Consider the following 24,432-nt stretch of genomic DNA (forward strand, 5'->3'; position numbering starts at 1 on the left):
CTGAGCGACTGTGTGTGATAGTCTTGTGCCAGAGTTAGTTTGGCTATTTTGTTTTAAAAGGGGATCTTGATAGATGGTTTTTTGGGAACTGGAAATTAATTTTTGACTGGATGGAGAAAATGTAAAGATGGCAAGGAAGTAGAATAGGATTTTTAGGGTAACAGTTTATATGGATGGGCCTTCTTGGGGAGCTTTAGTTTTGGGTTTTTGGGTAAAAGAAGTGAATGTTGGGAAGACCTGGATGGTGGTTGAATATTGAAGATACATGGGTGATGCTTTGTTTATCTCTTGGACTAGTGCCGGCATGTCAGTCCAGCCCACCTTAATATTTTGTAAAGCAGGATGGGACTACTGGTCCCGATTTCTATCTTAATATCAATGAAATATGTCAATTTTCAAAAACAAAATAACAAATCTTCCCCAGAGAAGCAAATTGTGATCAATGCATACATAATAGAATCACTTCAACCTTAACATAATGCTGGCCAAGATGTGGAGTTCTACAAATAATTCTAGGTGGATATTTTATATAAATAAAATAAAAGGATTAAGATGCCAGACAACATACGAAGGTCCAATCTTTCTTGGATATATATCAATAACAAGAAAATTCAACCAAATACCAATTTAAAAAAAAAAGCAAAAAATAAATGTTAAAAACAAAAAACCAGGTGTCAATACATTTGCAGCTGTGTCTCGAACTTTATTCAACACCCCAGTTATTCTAGATTCCAATGTTTGAGCCGCATTGCAACCGGATTGCAGTGCCAGCGTTCCTTTGTTGTAAGAGAGGATCAAATTATCACATTCTTCATATCCTTTCTCAATCGTTGTTTTTTTCTGGTGATTAAGATGTTCTCCTGGTTGGACATCTTCAATCCCAATTGAAAACCCATGATCTCCAATCCATCTGGCACTGCAAAAGCATTAAAAATTAATGGATCACACAATGGAGTAATAGGCTTAACTTTTAATAGTCTCAAATGAAAGGTCAATAATCAAATAATCCTACTGGATAATACAACCAGTTACGAGAAAAATGGAAGTGTTTTCTTGGGCGTATCACACATGATGGTTCACACATAGTTAGAGCATAATTGGAAGTCTGGCATATTTGGTTGCCCACAAAAAACAGAGCGGAGCAATCAACTGACACCCATTAAAGCAAATTGGATAAGTTTATGCTCTCAACGAAGTCACAGCTAAAGTTATCATATTCACAAACTGTCTGGTCATGTATTGCCCTGTTCTAAAAAAGTGTGCCCCCAAAAAAAAGAAGCCCTAACCTGACCAAAACACTACAACTTTCATCTTTGCAGAATGCTAGGACATACGAATCATACTGGCAACCGGGAAAACAATATCTATTGAAACATAATGGTAAGCAGAACCAAAATTGCTAAACATCATCCAAGTCTCGTATACTATATAAAATAACGTGCTTATAAATTTTCCAAGAGAGAATTCGATAATCAATAAGACGCACTAAAATCATAAAAACAAAGAAACAAAAGAGAGTCTAACAATTACGAAAGTCAAAATAATGAAATAATTCTCATCCACCAAATATAGGCAAATGTTCATATCCAACGAATAAATCAAAGTCACAAAGAGAAACAACAGAATATTAGAATAAAAAATATGCACAGAACAACTGTCAAGGCCACACATAAAAATAAGGTGGCAACTGAAAAATAAAGAATTACTCAAAATTATCTGTGTTCAAGTTTCTTCATAAAAAATATGCACATAACAACTGTCAAAGGCACACATAAAATAAGGTGGCAACTGAAAAATAAAGAATAACTTAAAATTCTCTGTGTTCAAGTTTATTTTGTGCACATAACAACAGTCAAAGCCACACATAAAAATAAGGTGGAACATGAAAAATAAAGAATAACTCAAAATCCTCTGTTCAAGTTTCTTCTTCATTTTTTTTTGTCTCTCTGTTTGGGGCACATTCCTGAGGCTCTTTTTTCTTTTGTATCTTTCTGCATATTAATGTATCATCTGAACAAAATATAATAAAAATTACCGGTGATCATGGTCCAAAAGTTTACCTTAGCTCCCATATCATGGAAATAACTTAGGAATCAAGTTAATACATTGCAGTAGAAAAATATGAAAGTGAAGGCATACAGACGACACAGTTAGAGATGCCACTTAGACCAAGAAAAGATGACACATGAAGCCGGACACGGAAACTATTGGAATAGAATCTTATTTATCTTTTGAACAGTACTTTTAAGAGAGGGTTGGCGAACCTCAGGTGGCAGCAAGGGCCCAAGAATGCCTGAGGCACAAGGCATTCAAATAGGTGATTATTAATAACTCAAGGATTATTACTTTACTGCTTTAGTGATTTTATTTTCAACTGCCCTATAAATAATACGGATAAATCTAACAAGTGATATAGGTTCAAATGATCATATTAACTCAAAGAAATAAATTTAAATCAGATTCACATTGCTACTTGTAAACATAAGAATTAAATTAAAATTAGAAAAATCATCAAATGGAAATCACTATTAATGAACCATTCAAAATCAAGTACAAAATTTTATGTAAGTAACAAAAAGCTAAAGGAAGTAAGGAACTAAGCATCCATCACTAAGTCAATTCTAGAAATAATCGAACGCTTCATGGGCACCATGAAAAAACAATCAAAAAATGATCAACTTCCTCTTCGTCATACTCAGACTCAACCCTCTTCGTCATAATGAGACACAACCCACGCCTGCATTATGCATTTTACAAATTGTTTTCATCATCGGAATTAACTTCCCAGAATTATTCTTTTATCCATTGTTTTTCTTGTCAATCACACCAAAAGAAGACTGGATTCCCCTTCCTGAACCTAAAAATCTAGTTTTGAAGGAAACTGGCAGGAGAAAGTATTTGACAACAAAGAGATATAATGAGTTTGTAAAAGGAGAGTTTTTCAGCAATGTTAGTATTAAAATCTTGGCTAGTGTTTGTTTTGGGGGTATATTTACCCAACTACTATTCCAACCAATGATGGATAATAAACCTTGGAGTTGTCGTTGGCAGAATGCGACAAAGGCAAAGTTGCACCCTTATTTCTTCGCCATCCCAACGGCTCATCGAGACTGCCTTGAGACACCTGGCTGCACGCTCACGATGCCTTACCACTACTTGAGAGAAGGAAACACTGAAGTAGACAAATTAGCAAAACTTCATCGTGTAATGAAGTGATGGTTTGGACTGGAATGGGATATATAGTTTCTTCTTTAGATCGGGCATTTGTGGCATTTTGCCTAGTCCATTTACTTTTTCCTTTTTGGCTCCAGACCTCGGTTAGCTCTTTCATGTATTTGTTCTTTTTTATTTCTTTTGTATTTGTCTATTCCCTTTGTTTATTACATTATATCTCTTATTTTTGTATACTGAATTCACATGTTCAATAAAAAAAAGCGGGGCTAGAAGACATCTACATCCTCTAAATTGCGTAAGTTTTGTTTCCACGTTTATTTTATTTTATTTTTTTGAATGGTTGGTTTCAATGTTAGTTAAACACACAAACTAGGACCTAAAGTCCTTCCGGCGTTAGTGGAGCCTTTAAGAATGATAGTAAATGACACTAAAGCTTACTATGAACCCATCAGTGAACCAGATTCCTAAGAGGTAGATGTTCATGCTATTCTTAGGGGTCTTCTTAGTTTTAACGAGGAGATCTCCCCAGCTCTCTGTGGGTAGAAGGTGATTTTTTATTTTTATTTTTTTAAAAGCAGGACCTAGAGATTGGCGAATTTCACCTTAGAATTCTGAAACTTGAACAGAGTTTTGTTCCCATCTATGTGTACATCCTTTCAAGTCCCAGCAGTCCTGCAGATCTATTAGCTAGAGAAAGAGTTAATAGAAAAATGTGTTACCCCTTGATTAGAACATTATGTCACTTTTCGCATTCCTCATTTTGGTTGTTTTCTTATTTTTCATTTTTGCTCTTGTAGCGAGACTCGCAACCCCTTCCATTTATTTCGGTTTTATTTTAGTCGCAATAAAATCATTGTGTCATCTTCCACAAAAACAAACGGAGAGAAAGACTGGATGAATTGTAGAAAGTAACAAATGAAAAGAGACCAATATTTCCAATAATGTTTGCTATTTGATTTTGTATTAACTTAGCAAGTGTACAAAGTAGGGGTGGACATGGTTCGGTTCGGTTCGGTTTTGGGCTAAACCCAGAACCGAACCATATATAATCGGTTCCCTGAAATTGGAACCAGAACCGAACCATATATGTATGGAACCGAACCGAACCAGAACCATATATAATCGGTTCGGTTCAGTTCGGTTATGGGTTTACCCAACCTTCACCAATGGGCTGTAACCCCTGTTTAGTGTTTAGTAGATGTCCATTCTGCTAAACATCTACATGTGTCATGCGACAAGGCGCAAACCATAGTAACAGTAATAGTAGTGGGCTAGTAACAGCCTGGGTGATATTTATTGTTTTTGGTCGTCATTTTACATTTGATTAAGGCATGAAAAAGCAGAAAATGAACGGTTTGGATATTCCTATGAAGTGGGCCAACAAATGAACGGTTTGGATATTCCTATGAAGTGGGCCGTACATTACTTTTTTGAAAATACTAGATTTTAGGGCCACACCCCACACCCTATAAAATCTCGTGGAAATGATATTTCCATCCCCTGCATGAATTAAAACTTATAGGGGGGTGAATTAAAATGGGTGTGGGGTGATTTTATCAAATGAGGAGGTATGGAACTTAAGGACTTAAGGTGAGGGTCGGTTCTCGGTTCGGTTTTCGGTTCCGGAATCCCAGAACCCAGAACCGAACCGAATTTGCTCCGGTTCCCGGATTTCGGAACCGGAACCGAACCATATAGAAATGGAACCAAACCGAACCAAACCATATGTGCCGGTTCGGTTCGGTTCCTCGGTTCGAACCGGAACCATGTCCACCCCTAGTACAAAGTATCTAGAGCAGGCAATGTAGGAAGTTGGGAGTCATGGAATAAATATCTACTCATGTACCATATTGACTACCAGATGGATTGAATATCTACACATGCGGTTCAAACAACCAACTAAAGAGAAGAGAGAGAGAGAGAGAGAGTTACGCAACTTACACCTCAATATCATCCAAGAAAAAAAACTCATGCAACAATTTAAAGCCTTCTGCATGAGAAATAAATATGGTCGGATCAAACAATGCAACCCGATTATGACCAGGGTAGTAAAAATCAAAAAAGTTATATGGGCATAACAAGTGCACGTACTCCATAATAACGACATAATTAATTTGAAAGTATATGAATGGTGAGACTCTTGGAGATTATCTATATATTTAAATTGAGAGTTCACAGTCAATGCGTAAAAAATCAGGTAAAAAGAGTAGAATCAACAAACCAACCAACTATTTCCAAGTGTGTGCTTCTACAAATGCATATTTTCATCAAGACATGCGTGCATTTGCATACATATAACCACGCATCAACATGGAGTGCTCAATACAGTAAGTTCAGAGAATATTTTTGTCATTTTGCCAGATATGAGAACTCATACAAAAGACAATTTAGAAAACCAATATTTTATGCGAGAAATACCTCAACTTTGCCAGACGGTTCATACAAGCAGCAGCGGCATGTGCATTATAGTCTCTAAGAAGAACAGAATATAGACCATCCTTATTACCATTTCCTGAAGTAAATAAAAAACACCAAAATGTACACATGGAGCGTTAGGACAGCCAAATCTATAATGGAGTTATTACCTCAAAACAGAGTGAGGTTTAAAAGAGACTACAGTATCATGCAGTACACAACTTACAACCATAGTTGTCAACCCGTGACTCGACTCGTGACCAAATTTACCGGGATCGCCATCCCACCCTCCGACCCGCGATCCGGGGTCGCTGACCCGAAACGTGGGTCGTTTGGGACCAAGATCACCAAAAATGGTGACCCGGGCGACCCGCGCGAAAGGTAGAGAGGGAACACTTAGGTGGACTAGGAAAAGAGAGTTGCACAATAGTTAATTAGTTTGTTCATATTTTTATTTTCTTATTTCAGAACCGCGTGGTTATTTTGTGTTTACTTACATTTAAGATTGAGAATGCAATATATGTTGGTACTTAATTTAGTAATATTTGGAGATCTTCAAATTTTATATATTATGGATTGGATTGGAACAGGCATTTTCATTTTGAATATATATGAATGGCATACATGAGGTTTTTGGTTTTGTTTATTAAATGTATGTAGTATGGACTATAGAATGATTTTCTTGTAAAAATATATGAAATGATATATATATATATATAGAGAGAGAGAGAGAGAGAGTACCAGAGCGACCCAGATTTGCACTCCAAATCGACCCGCGAGCTAAAATAGCCAACCAACTTAGCCTACCCTCATCGTACCGCGTACCGGGCTACCATCGTACCCCATACCCATTCTCATACCGCTTACCAGAACGAACCGCGTTCCAGGTAACCTTGCTCGTGACTCGATTTCTTAATTTTATGACTCGTGACTCGTAAAAGTTTTTGATAAGAACAAAAAATTAGTTGAAAAAATATAATTATATATCAAAAGGTGAAGCATGTTAAAAATATAACACAATAGCACATAGATAAAGCACTAAGCTAAAAATATAAATAATGATATGCTTGTAACTTGCATGCACAAAAATAATAAAGTTCTGGTTGAAACTTAAACATGCGTGAAAACCCTTCCTTGGTTTAGATTTGTATCCACCAATGATTTATGGTATGGTTGGAAGGAGATTTGTGGTGGTTCAAGCCAAGAACCCAAGATTGTCCAAGACTGGGAGTCTAGCATGGGGAACCCTGGTCCTGTCGGAATTGGGGAGTCTTGAGGGATGAATTTGGAGCTATGAAATGAGCTTTTGCGGATCCCATTGGGACTCTAATGAAGCTGAAGTGCATGCTATCTACCGAGGAATAAGGTATCTTGAGAATGAAGATTTGAATAAGGTGGCGGTAGAAGAGATTCGCTCAACGTGATAAGGTGGCATTGGGGAATGCTATGCCCAGCGAAACAAGAAAGTTCAGGCCCAGCGACTCGACTTGACTCGTAAGAGTCTTATTTTTTTTTACTCGACTCGCAACGACTCGTAAGAGTCGCCAAATGACTCGTAAGAGTCTTCAACGGATGCGAGTCACTCATGTAACTTGACGCAAAAGCCCAACAACTCGACTCGAGAGTTGACTCGTAAGAGTTTAACAACTATGCTTACAACAAACATTCAGTAAATATTATACAACTTACAACATAAGAAACAGTAAAGAGAAAATAAAGTCAAAAAATAAGAAATAGTAAAACACTAGTTGTAAAATCCCAGGATAACAAGAAAACATGACAAAGATCAATAAATAAGAGGAAAAAGTTGATATAAACATCAAATACAATAATAATTGCTCAAGTTCTGCTAGTGTTGTTGTTTATTAAAACAAATCACCTTCAACATTATATGGGAAGCAAGAAACAGAATGAAAAATACTACAAATGGGAAATGAAATTAGGATTGTGAAAATACAATACACAAGTGTTCCAATTGTTTCAGAGCAACAACACAGCAAGTCCGTGCACGTAGAAGAGATCCCCCAGTAACAAACAGTCATACAGCAAGGGTTCTGCCCATAAACCAATTGACCCCACCTGCTGGGTTGGATGAGGCCTGAGGTATTTTGACATTGACTTCATTGGGGACCAAACAAGAATGGTTTATGGGGAGCAGCTCCTTCAAAGTAGTTCCCACATCATGACAGGATGAAGCCATATATCAACTCCTCAACACAATCTTTTTTTTTTAATATTTCCTCAACACAATCTTTAAAAATCCTAAAATAACACTTTGCATGAAGGAGATGATTAAAGCAGTAGGATCACCCCATCACATTGGGACAAGAGGAACAGGCTAAACCAGTGACAGCCCCTTAGATCAATGGAGCAGATCACCATCAAGTTTCGTGTGTACAAGGGGCAAATCCAACTCTAATTATCAAATATGAATCTCTGTTTTTGTCAATACATTCATATACATTCATATATAAAATAACACCTTGCATGAAGGCGATGATTAAAGCAGTAGGATCACCCCATCACATTGGGACAAGAGGAACAGGCTAAACCAGTGACAGCCCCTTAGATCAATGGAGCAGATCACCATCAAGTTTCGTGTGTACAAGGGGCAAATCCAACTCTAATTATCAAATATGAATCTCTGTTTTTGTCAATACATTCATATATATATATATATATATATATATATTACATAATGTGTATTACATAACAACATAGACAATATAAAAAAAAGTCCCGCCACTTTTGCACCCGGCAATTTTGCAGGGTGTATTTGCATTCAAACACTAAACATCACCTAAAAATAAGACCTGTAGGGACCCTATCATGGTTTATTAGCATAGTGTACCCAAAAAGCATTGTTTTGGTTTTAAATTTCCATCAAAACCAACACGAAACGACTGAAATATTTTCCTACCGAAACTGAAACTAAAATGACCATAATACATAAAGCATAATAGTTTGTGTGATAGCGGTATACTATATCAATATGTATTACATAATTATATCGATATGAATTGCAAGCGAAATGTGGTGCAAGTATTGTGTATAAATATTTATATGAAATATGTGTGAAATTTGGTATGTACTAAATTATCAAACAGCATGGCCCTAGGTGTTCGATGTTTTTAAACCATTATGGATGGTTATCTTCTTATGTGATGGTTTCTAAGTGTGTATTTGTGCTTATTCTAATATCTCTTGAAGTTTTATCTTTAAGTTCTATCATTTGCATATGTTTCCATTGCTTTATGTGATTTTAGACATCAATTTATATGATGCCTGAAAAGTAACATAGAAGTAATATGATGCCACATTTGACACGACAAAGGATAACTGATATTACATATTTCGGTGTTTAGGCAACAAGGCAAACCAATACACATAAGCATGGTTTTAAACTTCGCCGAAACGAAATTCACTGTGAGTCGGAAAAGTACCAAACTTCGCCGAAATGTTTCGGAAATTTCGGCCGAAACGTTTCGTTTCTAAATTTCGGAAATTTCGGTGAAATGTTTCGGTGAAGTACAAAATTTCGGTGAAATTTCGGAAATTTCGGTGAAACGTTTCGGAAATTTCGGTGAAATTTTTACAAGATTTCGTCCGAAATTTCGTACCGAAACCGAAACCGAGATTTAAAACCTTGCACATAAGACAGAGTTTATTTTTCTTCTTTTTTAGTGGAAAGAAGTTAATGAATAAAGATGGTAAGTACCAACATATCTTAATAGGAAACCCGAGAAGGAATTTGGGAAACAACAAATATTAAATATTATTAAATGATACTAACCTAAAGTAGCTTTTCCGAGCTGCCCGCATATAAGTTCACTATTACGGAAATATACATATCCATCTTTCGGGCACATTGTTTCTCTAGACTTGCTATAATTTTTCTCCACAACAGTAAGATTCACATACACCCTCATGTGAGCTTGAGGCCGTATTAGAACACTAAAAATTTGTTTCCCAGTCCAAAGCTCCATTGGCTGAAAAAGCACCAAATGTAAACAAAAGTTAGGGTGATAACAAACAACCAAGACCAAAAAGCTAAACTTATAGCAAACTAAAACACCTAACAGTATTGACAAGATATAGTGTAAGGGAAGCTGATAGGAGCAACCCTATTCTTCATAAGAACACCACTGATACTATTTTTATAACTTTGATAGTGATCCCACGTATCAATTTCATGCATATAAAGACAAAAGGAGGCATATTATAAAGAAAGGGGTTCCATACAAATACTTGATACCAAGACATATTTAGGGGAAACCATGTTGCCAGAGAAACCAAAACAGTTTAAAGATACTTTTAAGGAAATAATATATACGCCCATTTTTCATCTCCCGGCCACCCCAATGTAGCATAGAAGAGTAGTCATAAATACACTACAGGGGGCTGTCCAAGTATGAAAAGGGAGCGAATATATCACTTCCCCACTTTTAAAAGTCAACAACTTGAACAAAAATCGCTGAACAATAGAGAAATCACACCACAATCAGCATAGAAAGAAAAAGCTCACTTCTATATTTTTTATCTTTCAAAAAAAAAAATTATATTATAAATTTTTCTCTGCCTTCGATTTAACTCACAGTTGTAACATTTTTTACAACAAAAGATGTTTCCAAAAAATATAATCACATTGAGCAAGATCGAGGAAAAAACATATTTCCAGATTTTCTTTCTTTTTTTAGTACTTACATTTCTTCTTTAAATATGTTAAGAAATTGCTAAAACAACAAATGAAGTTTTTCGCAAGTTCCTACTACAAATACAGTATTTTTTTTAAACAATTTAATTTTCAATTTTGCCCTGATCCGGTTTTATGTTTTTCCTGCATAATTTATCAGTACCAAAATGACTATTTCTAGCAAATCTTCAAAAGTTATATGAAGAAATAACTAAAAATCAATGCCTTCCCTCGCGGCTGTTAGCAAAGGAGCGAGAGAAACAGATCTTGTTAAGGGAAGAAAAGGAAAGCAAAGAAGACACAAAGATGAAGACGAATGTGTTTGAATGTTTTTTTCCCTCAATTAGAACGTATGTTTTAATTTTTGTAAACATTTTTCTAATGCATATCATTCTGTATTGGGCAAAATGTGACCATAATCACATATTTCTAGTCATTTTTTCTATTCTTACTACTTTTCAGTTTTGTTTTAGTTTTCAGTGTTTATACTGCAGTTCATTTCGAAACTGCTAGTAAGGGTTACATAATCTAAAAACAAATCATGTATTTTCCTGTTTTTCCTCTCATTTCCCGTTTATTGTCGTTTTCCAATTTTCAGTACCAAATATTCCAATTTTCAAAACTTTTAGTACTAGCAGAAAATTATGATTTCCAACTAAATAGCTTTCTGTTTGTTGATTTTAAATTATATGGTTTAGCTTTAGTTACTTAACCGCAAAAAAGCAACAGCCAGGGAAGAGATGAATCCCAAATGGATGGATAACTGATATCTTGAACGAATGACTTTACATGTCTAAGAGAAAAATATAAAAGGTCCGTGAGTCTTTCCATAAGAAGACGCATTCAAGGTCCTCCCCCGTTAGGATATGGAACAGTAATGAGTGAGACCCCAACAATTTTGACATATCCAAAGAACGCACTTTGGATTAAAGTCTTTCTAAAGTGATTACAACAATATTCAGAAAATATAGAATTCCCAGACTATTTATCAAAGCCAGAACAGCTATTGGTCCGTCACCAACATTGAACTTGATTCCATTAAAGGACTTACAACTAGTTTCCAAGAAGTAAAAATATGTGACCCCTACATGTTAAATTACACTGATCAGTTCTATTTGCCAGGTTTTGGTATTTGGAAACAATTATTCTAGCCCAAAGTTCGTCTAGCCTCCACCACCATTTAGCCAAGAAATCAGGGTTTTGACTCACGCACTTATACCAAAGGGAAACAAACTTTGAGCCAATTAACAAGATGACACTTTTCAAATGGGAGATCGTCTTCCAAAGGAAATTTCTTTCAAACCTTTGATCTTTTTCCTCCCACATGTGAAGAGACTACTAGAAATAATTGCCAAGAGTAGTCTCAATGAATGCCAGCAGAATACGTAAAATACAATGTAAAGAACCCATCTCTGTCTCTCTCCACAAAAAAAACCAAGTTAATGATCACTTACTATATCATCTAAAATGTGCCTCACAACCACAAAACCACTTTGAATGGGAGCCACCAATAAGCCCATCACTTTTTTTAATCCTCATTAACAAAACCTTAGAGATGAACCTATAAACACATCCACCAAAACTGATGGACCTAAATTCCATGATATATGCTTCTGTGCTATCTGTAATTCTTGAGGAAAGGTGACCTACAATCCATCTCTTTTGAAGGCTGAAAATGTCCCCTCTAACCTCTTCTCTTGAAGGGTTTCAAGACGACCCTTATCCTCCAAAGATGAATAAGGGAAATCACCATAGATCTAGAGATGCTGATTACATTCTAACGAGAAAATAAAAGTAAAAAGTCATATAACAAATTTCTTCAGCAACTTCCTCACTTCATAGTTGTTGAAGGTTTTTATTATTATTTCTAGCATAGGTGCTAGTCTCTTAAGTGAGGGGGTATATTTGTCATTTTCTTTCCTTTTAACTTACACTAGCAGTTTTGCAGTACGGTGGGTTTCCCCTTCTACATATAACATAAACGAATAGGTTATGGAATGTGACTTTCAAGTCAAACCAACATCCACGACTTCTCTCTTTCTTTCTCTTTTTTCTTCTCTCCTCATCCTACTTTGATTAATTAACATGGTATGAGAGCACTGGTCTGACTCATGAACTTTCTTGCACTCTTTTTTTCTTTTCTAGATGCATATATTGGAAACCCTAGGTGGCTAGGTCTGTCTTGTGCTGATCGAACCACAAGATCTAGGTTGTTCTCTTGTTGGGCACAAAACCCTACGGCGTTCTTTGTGTTTTTGCGCCTAGGTGTTTGCTATTTAAGTTATTCCTCTTTCAGTGCTATATCAAGGAAGAATAGTGCCTAAGATGACTGTCTGCTTCCTTACGCAAGGGTTGTTGCCCTATTCATGGAGTTTTCATGGTGTTTGTGTGGCCCATATGCTGTGTGCTGCTCATATGCATTGAAGCTGGGAATTTGTTTGCCCTATATCTTGCTCAAGTCGCTTATATGCTTTCATACTAGAGTTTGAAGGTTCTGATTTGTGATGCTCTACGTAGATAATCCACTTGCTACCTTGTTTGTATGGACCTCTAGCTGCAGTGTTCATGTGAATACACTGCCCTATTCGTGGATTTAAAGGTGTGTGGTTTTGATTATTTGAAGTCCTTGCTGAGGGAGCACTTATTGCTCCATGAGTTGTTGATCTTTTTAGGGGATTTTGAGTGAGTTGCCCTACTTTTGTGATCTATGGGCCGCCATATTTGTTTGGATCAGTTGCTGCCCTGTCTGAAAATAGTACTAATAAGTGAAAGTAAACCGTGCCTACCCAACATTATAGAGATGCCAAGATTGCAACTCATGTTTGTGAAGTTTAATGGGCCAAATTATATCGTGTGGGCTAAGTCCTCAAAGGTAGCACCGGGTGAAGGAGCAAGTTAAAGCAGTGTTTAAAAACACGGCTGCAACGCAGAACGCGGCCGAAGAAAAACCTAGTTGAATCGGCATGACGCGGTCTAGTAATCGGTTGACGCGGTCTAGTAATCGGTTTACACGGCCGAGTACTCGGATGACGTTGTCATAATTCGGGAGATTCAAAGGAGTTTTTATCAAGGAAGCAGGATTCGTCACTGGGAGTGGGGAACCTCGATTCCCGGGTTCTCGAATCCGAAACGGGAATCTTCTCGAATCCCCAAAAACTGGGAATTCCGGTTCAGATTTGTCGGAAACCCGATTCTCACTTTTGGGAATCGCGGTTTATGATTCCCCGAAAACCCGATTCCTACTTTTGGGAACTGCGGTTTAATGTTATGTGAAACGCGATTTCCCGGCGATTCTCTAGCGATGCCCAACTCCCCAGCAATTCCCCGACAATTCCCCGGCAACTCCCCGGTGACTCTCCAGCGACTTCACGATTTCCACTTCCAACCATCCCCAGAGCCTTCGATTCCCGCTTTCGATTCCCACTCTGGCAACCTTGGTTTTTATTGACTCCGTAGGGCAAAACTCGTTGCCAAAACGCTGAAGACAGCCAAGGTAAAAGGGAATCAACTCGGGGGAGTCCACGGGGGGGTGGTGTGGTTAAAACTATGAGTCAAAGTTCTTGACCGAGGAAGCTTCAGATGAACTCGACAGTGGATATAAAGACTGGCTAAGCGAGAATTATCAGGTTAAACATGATGTTTCTAGACATGGTTAAAGAAAGGTTGTAAAACACATGCTCCGTTTGGTTGCCAGTAAATTTTTTATCCTACGAAGCTTTTAATCCCAACAGTGACGTCAACGGAATTTGCTAGGTTTTTTTTTCCTACAATTCCTAAAATTCCTGCCAAAATTTTGGGGTGTCATTACTAAATATGAGAAGGGAGGAGAGAGAGGGAAGAGAGTGAAAGAGAGAGGACATCATTCCCTAGGAAAGAAAAAGAGGGGACAAGGAGTCCATGTCACCACAGAAGCAATCATTACAAGAGTGGGATTAAAAAAATTCTAGTGCTAAAAGGCAACCAAACATGGGATGGGACGACAATTTTACTAAAAACTTCCTAGAAAAAATAATTTTACTGGCAACCAAACGGAGCCGCACTCATCTTATGATTATAATTTCTCCTTATTATGAATTATTCAAGAATAAATTCACATTACAGATGCCTACAAACATGATGTTTCTAGACATGGTTAAAGAAAGGTTGAAAAACACTTAAGGAGCCGCACTCATCTTATGATAATAATTTCTCGTGATTATGAATTATTCGAGAATAAATTCACATTACAGAATAGGAATAAGTCCCCTTCTTAGTATTGTAGTATTTTGAAGGGTTTTTGGGAAGAGCTGAATGTATATCAGCCCCTACCCATTGATTTAGTATTGCTGAAGAGACAATTAGAGGAGTTTAGAGCAGCCAAATTTCTCCCAGTTATCAACCCAAACATTACTCCCTCTGTGTTCATATTTTAGCTAGTAAGGAGCTTCCTTATCTTACATGTATTTCTAACTTCGACGTATTAGAGTGTTTCAGCCACCAGTGGTAGTGTTGTGAACAATCTGCCCTAATGAGTTCAATGTCAGAGGAGACTGTGGCAGAGGATGAGGTGGTGCTTTTGGTAAAGGTCGTTGAGGCTGCAATTTAGGATGTTGCAGAGGTTGTAGAGTCAAAAAGTGTGTTCATTGTGGACATATAACCACAATTCATAAAGTGAACACGATATTACATGAGTGAACAAGGAATCTATATATTGCCGACACACGTGTCTTGCCATGTCCGACACAACACACGTGTCCACCCATGTTGACACTCCTTTGGACACTTTTAAATGTATAGCTACAAGTATTAGACTTAATGTGGGTGTGTGGACAAATTTTTCTGCCAAGTCAAGTGTGACATTCGTTTACCTATTTTATTATTAACTCTTCTCTTATTATAAACTCTTTTTTAGCTCTTCTTTAACTAATATTTGTAGTTGCATCATATATACTTTCTATTTAGCAGTGTCCCCGTTTCTAAATTTTGGGGGTTTGCCATGTCTGTGTCGACACGTGACACTCGTGTCCGTGTCCACAAATCATATATATATATGTGTGTGTGTGTGTGTGTGTGTGTGTGTGTGTGTGTGTGTGTGTGTGTATAATAAAAAAACAGCAGTTGGGATGAGCTTGCAAAGCCACATTGACCAATCAAGTTTCTTATATATCAAAAGATGATGAAATGCTTCTAGGTAGTACTACCAAAAAACAGACAAATTGTTCCAACAGTCATTTAGTTTTTCTTTCACGAGATGTGTGAAGACCTCTCCTCGATCAATAAGTTGTCCCTCTACATCCATGGCTACTATGGCCAACTCATCTAATTCTACTATTTTTATTTCACAGAGGTCATCTCCCAGGGTCATTGGTTGAAGAACCTCAGACCATGCAACTGGTAAATCTTTTAAATGCGTGTCCCTCATTCATCTATTACACTTGTTGATAGTTCCTCATCTATTGGGTCTGATAGAGGTACCGTTTGCCCTACCTCTTCCTTTTAATTGTCTCCAGTTCTTTTTCTGTTTGAACAAGTAATATTTTTTTGAATGGCAAATACCATCAGTACATGGGAAATAAAGTGATTGCCCTTGTAAAAATATTATACATCTGTATCTACTATTAAAGAGAGAAAAATATTGCTCCTATAGGTCATTCTACATTATCTGTTCGTGAGAAGTATCATGCTTTCCACTTATAATCACAAGGTACATCAGTACCTTGTAATAGAGGGGGGGAAATGACTTTTGGACAGAATGTTATAACTTTAGTACTTAGGAAATAATGATTTTTTTTTATATACAAATATAGGTTGCAACAATACCATATGACAAGAAGAGAAAAATGAATTGTTTGTATGTGATCTTACATAGTCAGTGCTTGTACAAAGCCATTGGTAAAATGATTCGTTGGGGTTTTGTGCCTCATTCTGGGATACTAAACAGTCCAGATCTAAGGCTGTTTATATGCCTCATTTTGGGACACGAAACAGTCCAGATCTAGGGGTTTGTGTGTCCTACTTTGGGGGCGCGAAACAATTCAGATTTTGGGACATTTCGTGTGAGATTTAAAACTATAAAAATGTGCTCATATTTGGGGCAAAATGCGTAATTGGAAAACTGAGGACAAATAGGGATTGATGTTGTTCTATTCATAAATTTGACCCCAGGATCAGTACCTTTCATTTCACCAGCGGGGCAGCTTCCAAATCCTCAGCTTCGTAAAACAAAGGCAACTGACAGCTAGACCTGGTTATTCAATGAATTCAATGGTGATGGAGATTTGTGTATGGTGTTAGTTATTAGTTATTTCCTAGTACTGTTGTTATTTGCTTTTCATTAAACTTGTTTTAACTGTTCAAGCATATGTCATTTAGAAATTGCAATGCTCAATAAGAAATGAACCTAATAACCACCCTCATTTAAGTATATGGAAAGATTAAGAAGTCAAAGAATAAAATAAAGAAAGAAGAAATGAAGACGAAAATGGAGAAGGGTGATTGGAGGCCGTAGAGCCATCCCCGGATAATAAGAAAAGATAAATAAATAAATATACAACTTGGAAGGGTCGAGCAACTTCCTCGTTGATGTTGGAATCCTATGATGACTATAAGTCTCTAGGCGGTATGATATATCGGAAAGCGTCTACGCGGAATAGACCGTGCGGGTAAAGACAACAAGCTGGAGTGTCTTCGGTTAAAAGATATTTCAATAATGATAAAGCCGAAAGGTAGTAAATAAATTTTAGATTGATTTATGTTAATATAGCTCGATCCCTATTCCATTCTTATAGTTTTAACTATCCTTACTTGATTCTTGTGTGTTTTATGGATTTACTGTTCCGCATAATTCTACTTAGCATTTATTTCTATTATCTATCCTTGTTTTTATTGATTCTAACCTATACACATTTATTTCAATCTGTTGTCTTGATTGGTATCCAATACCGGTATTGTCTCTATCACAAATTGCTGTGTAACCCATTTTTCCCCTCCATGTATGGAGAACGTGGAAGAGGAAGCGTTCGTAGATGAGGAAGCTTGAGTCCAAAGAGTGGGTCGAAGAATAATTGAAGTGGGAGGCGACGATATCCGTCGATTTCCCTGAGTCTTTTCTTTATTGCTAGTGGAGTTTAATTCTGTTTTGTTTTTAGGACTTTGAGTTATGTTGAGTTTCGGAGTATTCATAGTTTTAATTATTTGTTGTTAATACTGGTTCTGTTTGAAATAAGAATGGTGAATGACATGTTTATGGTGTTAAGTCTGTAAAAAAAATTATGGTGATTTTGGCAGGTTGAGTTGGTCCTGCGAGACAAAAAAAATAAAAGAATAAAATAGAATAAACCTAGCTAATAGAGCATGTCCTCCAAAGGCATGTCTGGATAGGGCAAAAGATGATGGACATAGACAACCTGCACACTGTAAATTGGGAAGGTCTAAAACGACTTCATTCTCGACACCCATACAAAAGTGATTTTGTAAAAGCAAATAGCTGATTAACAATACTGTGGACATTTCCTCAAAAAAGAAAACCATAGGAACTAAAAAGTGATAATAGATTATTTAGCTAAACAAATAACAATATCTAGGCATTCATTAACAATGAGAAGCATTGTATAATTAGATGTCAATGATACATATGGAGATAGAAGAAAACAAAAACAAACTCAAACTTTATATAGCTGTTACATCTTTTTCAGGATAACGTTTAATGCATGTTCAAGAAATACACTACAAGAACAAAACAAAGTCATCATTTCATAGCCTTGAATAGTACATTACCTTAATTAAAGCTGGTGTTGGCAAATCTATGTGCTCCATCACATCTCCCATAAACGAGCACATGAGACAGAAAGTATCACGATCATAAAATGTATCCTTCCTTGTGATGAGAAAGGAAGATGTTAGGAAGTCTTGAGTAGAAGCAACCAAAATTTCCCCATTTTTCGGTGTACACAAGTTATTCTGCACCTGTTGAACAATAAAGAGAATTTCAAACCATAACCGTTTCCAAAAGCTCAGAAAGTAAGGGTAACATAACTTGAGAAATAAATGCCGACTTACAAAAATACTTTACAAGCCTTACCACTAAATACCCAAGAAATTACACGGGAGGTATAAAATGTATGGTAAATTACTAAATCTGATTAGAAGACCAACGCCCCAACATAAACAGATTCAGTAGTTCAAGATAAATAATATTGGGAACAACTTCCATGAAAAAAATGATTCACTTTAAGCGTCCATTATAATAATCTTAGGAACAACTTCCATGAAAAAAATGCTTCTTTAAGCATCCATGATAAATAATCACAGGAACAACTCCCATGAAAAAAATGCTTCACTTTAAGTGCCGATGCTGCATCCATGGTTAAAAATTCAGATGATATATTGCTTATCGTCCAATACGTACTGGATTTAGGGGATCCAATACAATACGGCCCATTGTATCCGTCGCTATGAAAAAATAGCACGTAACTCGTTACCGTATCAACTTGATACAGCTCGGATATGGCTCTCTGAACACACATTAATTATGTGGGGTTTATTTTTGTGTTGAATTGAAACCAAACCCCTTTTTCTATATTTTGACATTTTAGTAAGGTGTTGTATAAAGGAATTTATGGTTCTGAGGCCAAATCTCGTCAAAGTCTACTAGAATCAACCATCGAAATTTCGATTTAAAATGCAAAAATGAAGGATCAAAGCCGGAATCATCAAAACTTAGGATTTTTCTGTTTGCACCTAATACCCAGTATATTGTAGTATTGTAATGCTTTTGCATAACAAACTAACAGTGCAAGTACACATGTACGCAGTACCTACTATCTATTACACTACCGGTACCAGGTTTTGTGCCATACTGCCACTAATGTAGTTGTGTTAGTGTTTTACCTATATATATATATATATATATATATATATATGGAGAGAGAGAGAGAGAGAGAGAACATTTCCTACACACTTGTGTAGGTAAGTTACCTACACACTAGCTTAAAATACAGTGGGGGCCCACATTGTTTGGGTGATCCAAACCATTCATTTGAATGATCCTCACATAGATAGGGTGTCCACAAAAAATCAGATCCATAGGATCATCCTAACCATTCAAACTATGGAGGCAAAAAATGGACTAATTTGTGAAGGTTTATACACGTCCATTTTACCTCCATAATCGTACGGTTGGGATGATCCTATGGATCTGATTTTTTGTGGACACCCTATCTATGTGAGGACCATTCAAATGAATTGTTTGGATCACCCAAACAATGTGGGCCCCCACTGTATTTTAAGCTAGTGTGTAGGTAACTTACCTACACAAGTGTGTAGGAAATGTTCTCTCATATATATATATATATATATATATATATATATATATATATATATATATATAGAGGAAATGTGGACACCCCATCAAATGAATGCTTTGCATCACCCAAATATGTGGGACCCATGTGTTTTTGGTCGGCGGACTAGAGAATGATCTCTAGTCGGTCGGACTAGAAACACTTTCCTCATATATATATATATATATATATATATATATATATATAGTGTGTGTGTGTGTGTCCTACGATTTTATGTTCTACTAAGTCCATCAAATGAATCGTAATAAGTAATAACAATTGAAATGATTGAAAAAGAGATGTGCATCCATTGTCTAATGGATAGGACAGAGGTCTTCTAAACCTTTGGTGTGTGTGTGTGTGTTTATATATATATATATATATGAGGAATGATAGATGCAAGAGCTATCTTTATGCAAGGGCCGGAGAAGGGCGCTTGAATAGATCCACGTCATTTTTAAAGTCAGTTGAGAAACTGAATTCAGTTGCACTTGATGACGTGGATCTATTCAAGGGCCATTCTCTAGCCCTTGCATAAAGAGGGCCCTTGCATCTATCATTGCTCATATATATATATATATATATATATATATATATATATATATATATGAGGAAAAGGAGTGTGCGGTCGACCGCATATAAGGTTATATGCGGTCGAGGGCCCAAACACATGGGTCCCACATTTTTTGTGGTGATCAAAACCATTCATTTGCAAGGCCCCATCATAGATAGGGCGTGTTCAAAAAATCAGCTCCATTGGATCATCCTAACCCATCCAAAAGTGGAGGGCAAAAATGGGCAGATTTGTGGCAAACGGTGTCTGTCCATTTTGCCCTCCACTTTTGGATGGGTTAGGATGATCCTATAGAGCTGATTTTTTGTACACACCCTATCTATGTAAGGGCCTTGCAAATAAATGCTTTGGATCATCCTAACAATGTGGGCCCACATGAGTTTTGGGCCCTCGACCGCACCTAAGCTTGGTGCGGTCGAGCGCACAATCTTATTCCTCTATATATATATATATATATATATATATATATATATATATATATATATATATATATATATATATATATATATATATATTCGTGAGCTTGAGCTCATATAAGCTTATATGAGTTTGAGTGCCCAAACACATGGGTCCCACTTTTTTGTGGTGATCCAAACCATTCATTTGCAAGGCCCCAACATAGTGTACCAAAATCAGGTCCTTTGGATCATCCTAACCCCTCCAAAAGTGGAGGGCAAAATGGGCAGATTTGTCGACAACCAGTGTTTGTCCATTTTCCCCCCCACTTTTGGATGGGTTAGAATGATCCTATGGACCTGAGTTTGGTACACACCCTATCTATGTAAAGTCCTTACAAATGAATGCTTTGGATCACCCCAAAAAATGTGAGAACCATGATTTTGTGGCACTCTAGCTCATATAAGCTATATGAGCTCAAGCTCACAAACAGTTTTTCCATACATATATTTATATTGTATGTTATTTTACACAAAAGAATTCTTTCTACACTTTGAATTCTATTAGTGGCAAGAAACATTGACAGACAAGCAAACAGAGCACACTAGAAATCTAGTAAATCACACTTAAAACTATCAATTCATAGTTTTCAGTTGGAAAAATGATGCAGAAAACCATCAAAAGTAAAAGTAAACACAAAATCGTGGTAGAAACAAAACAAGTCGTGAAATTTCTACGGACAATGAGTGAATGCGAATGTTTTATTCAAAGGTGTACGGCCGATATTCCTACTGACATGGTCAGTTTAAATCTTGGTTGAATCCAAAATAGTCATAATGTCTGCTACTTTCTTGATTGCCACCGATAGAAAGATATGCATGTGATTTCATTCATCTCCAGATAAAATATGAGACAAATGTAGCTTTAGAGAAAAAGGTTTTGAAGAATGGCAAATACATATCATACTAGACAACTTGGCTGGTCTATGCGTATTGGTTTGGGTGCAAGCAGTTAAGCTGCCCAATTTAGATATTTAGAACCTTGCCACTCTGATCAACCTTCTGCCCTTCAAAGTTCAAACCATCCCTTGTCAAACACAACCAATCGAAGAAAAAAAATTGATATCGTTTGCACCAAACTTAACAGTTTCAATCCCCGAATTCCCTCCTTTAAGAAAAAGATCTATATCACCAAATTGAGTATCTCAACAATGAAGGGGCAATCAGAGGAGCAACAGGAGAGAGAAAACCTTTGAAAGAAGTGTTTGAAGAAAATGAAATGGTCGGAGTGTGTGAACTTCGAACAGTTTCTTTGATGAGGAAATGTTTTGTCTTCAAATTCTACCATTTGTACGTGTTTCCATACATTTCCATGATTTTATAGAATTCTCATCGAAATATTCAACCAAACCAAAACGTATCTGTTTCTATTAGTGACCGAAATCAAAACCAAAATTAAAAACCCTGGCTCCCTTGGCAACCTAGTTTTAACGAGCAGGCCTTAATAAAGACAATGTCAATGACTTCAAGGTAGGTTTATTAGGTCCCATTGGTTTTGAGGATCCGACAATCCTGAAGCATGATCACTTTATTTGGGGAACCGTGCCGTAAAGGATTCTTTTTCTAAACCAGTTGAGTTGGAAGGAGATATAAATGCCACTAGATGGGTGAATTGCGGCAACTGCTGCCCTGGACTTGCAAATACAACAGATATTAGATGTTTACATGTCACAATACCACTTGGAAATTCATTTCATCATGTCAGTCACGAAGTAAATTGTATACGTGTATAAACTACAAAATAGTAGCCTTGTATGTAGATTGAACTTCATTGATCTGAATAAAGTATCCACAAATTGTCACGTTCAACTCTCCACGGAAAAATTTACAAATTCAAAGCAAGAGCATGACTTGGTAGTAAGCTGCTCCGTTTAAAGGCAGATCGCTGCAAAGAAGTTTATTATATTTGTTAAATGTACTGACGCCCAAGCAAGGGCATCTTGGTCTTTTCCATATACATATTAATATAATATGTGTATTGGGGAGAGAGAGCTTTTTAGAACATATTCTCTCTCTCTCTCTCTCTCTCTCTCTCTCTCTCTCTCTCTCTCTCTCTCTCTCATTGGCGTCTCTTTTTTCTCCCTCCATAATTTCTCTCTGTCTCTTACTCTCTCTCTCTCTCTCTCTCATACTTCTTCTCCCCTCTTTCTATCTCTCAACCATCATCATGTAGATCTCTAACATGGTATCAAAGCGATTGGTATGAGAGATCCACATCAACAATAAAGATCCTTATTCTTCTTCGTGCCTCCTTTTTTTTCAATTTTTCATTGGGTTTTTTTTATTTCAGCCCTAACTGTTTAGAGTTTCCAACCCAAACTTTAACCAAAAATCCCATACGCCATCCTCTTCATTTTCGCTCAATCATTTCCCCAAAATTTTTTATTTTTTTGTCTTATTCACAAAACCCTAGTTTTTTGTCCTATTCAAAAATCAGCACCTTCGGTTCTTTTTCTCCAAACCCTACACCAATTCCTTCTTGTCTTTCTTTCTCGTTGCTGATTCCTATCCTAACATCCCCTTTACGCATGATCTAAATCATATCTTATCTCTTTATTATGAAACTTGTGGTTTGTGGTATTTGTGGCTCGCTCCGTTATCCATGATCTAAATCAGCACCATAGTTGTTGTTAGTAGTGGTTTGATGAGGTTAGATGGTTCATATGTTGCTTGTATTGTCGGTGGTTGTGTTGGCACAATTGTGGTGATTTATTTGTGGATGGGTTGGCCACGTGTGTTGTAGCCTCTCTTTGGTCGTTTCGTCGTGGGGGTGCTGTGGTGGTTATTGTTGGTGATCGTCTTCTTGTGTTTGTTGGCTGAAGTATTGTTGCCTCGTTGTGTCTGTTGTTGGGGCTATTGTGGCATTGCAATAGGTTGTTGAGTGCCTTGTGGAGGTTTTCGATTAATTTATTTTTCGGTGGTGATTGGAGTATCCTTGTTGGTTGTTCTGTTTGTCAGCTGCTGTTATGGATCCTATGGAACCCTCCGCTCAGCAACTTACGACTCTCAAGGTTGCTGAGGGTCGTTCTTCGTCGTATACTGCTCCGTCTAGCTATTCCCATGTTGAGCCTCTCCTTCAGATGACTTCAATAAAACTGTATGGGACAAATTACCCCCCGCGGAAGATGGCAGTCTACACTTATCTACTGGCCGTAGAAAAATCAGTTTTTTGGAGCGCTCTCCTCCGATTCGTACTGACTCGACATATGATCAGTGGTGTGAGGATGATGCCATGGTTCGCTCTTTTTTATGGGGTTGTATGGAACCCCATATTGCTTCGTCTATGATGTATCTGCAGTCTTCAAAGGAAATCTGGGAGCATGTGGCTACAATGTATTTAGGAGTGGATAATCTGACTCGTATCTGTGAGCATTTTTCAGATTGGTTTAGACTTGAGCGAGGAGACAAACCTGTAGGATACCACTACAGTGATTACCTAGCACTCTGTCAGGAGCTTGACTTATTGTTGCCCTTTACTATTGATCCTGAGGTTCTGAAAAAGCGTCAGGAAGAGATGCGGGTAGTTCGATTTCTTGATTCTTTGGGCCCTGACTATCTCCAGATCCGTCAGCAGCTTGTTAGTTCTGGTTCGCTTCCCACACTCGCAGAGGCCTTCTCCCGTGTCCAGCGTATGCAGGTACCTCAGTCAGGTGAACCTCTAGTGGATGGATCTGCTCATGTTTCATATGGTGGGGGTGATCGTGGCCATGGTGGTGGTCGCTTTGGACGCGGGCGTGATGGTGGTTGGCGTGGTCGTGGCCGTGGCCGTAACCGTGGTGGTGGTCGTGGGTCAGGGGAAGG

The 24,432-nt window shown here is 37.2% G+C and overlaps 1 protein-coding gene across 3 annotated transcripts in view; it reads right to left on the reverse strand.

Annotated features, from left to right (window-relative positions):
* The window catches only part of LOC143880465 (DNA-directed RNA polymerase III subunit 1-like), a 114,153-nt gene that overhangs the window by 63,619 nt on the left and 26,102 nt on the right, over nt 1-24,432 (reverse strand). For all 3 annotated transcript variants that reach the window (XR_013251707.1, XM_077383500.1, XM_077383501.1), the window contains exons 13-16: nt 18,038-18,226; nt 9,383-9,578; nt 5,593-5,686; nt 682-916 (exon numbers count right to left, since the gene is read on the reverse strand). Coding sequence is in view for 2 of the 3 variants with exons in the window: in XM_077383500.1 (XP_077239615.1) it covers nt 682-916; nt 5,593-5,686; nt 9,383-9,578; nt 18,038-18,226 (714 nt within the window). In the remaining variant the exon portion in view is untranslated. The remainder of the gene's footprint in view (nt 1-681; nt 917-5,592; nt 5,687-9,382; nt 9,579-18,037; nt 18,227-24,432) is intronic.

This window comes from Tasmannia lanceolata, unplaced genomic scaffold (genome assembly GCF_043159265.1).
Source record: "Tasmannia lanceolata isolate RefF3 unplaced genomic scaffold, GAP_Taslan_0.1 ptg000006l, whole genome shotgun sequence".
In the NCBI taxonomy this organism is placed as follows: domain Eukaryota; kingdom Viridiplantae; phylum Streptophyta; class Magnoliopsida; order Canellales; family Winteraceae; genus Tasmannia; species Tasmannia lanceolata.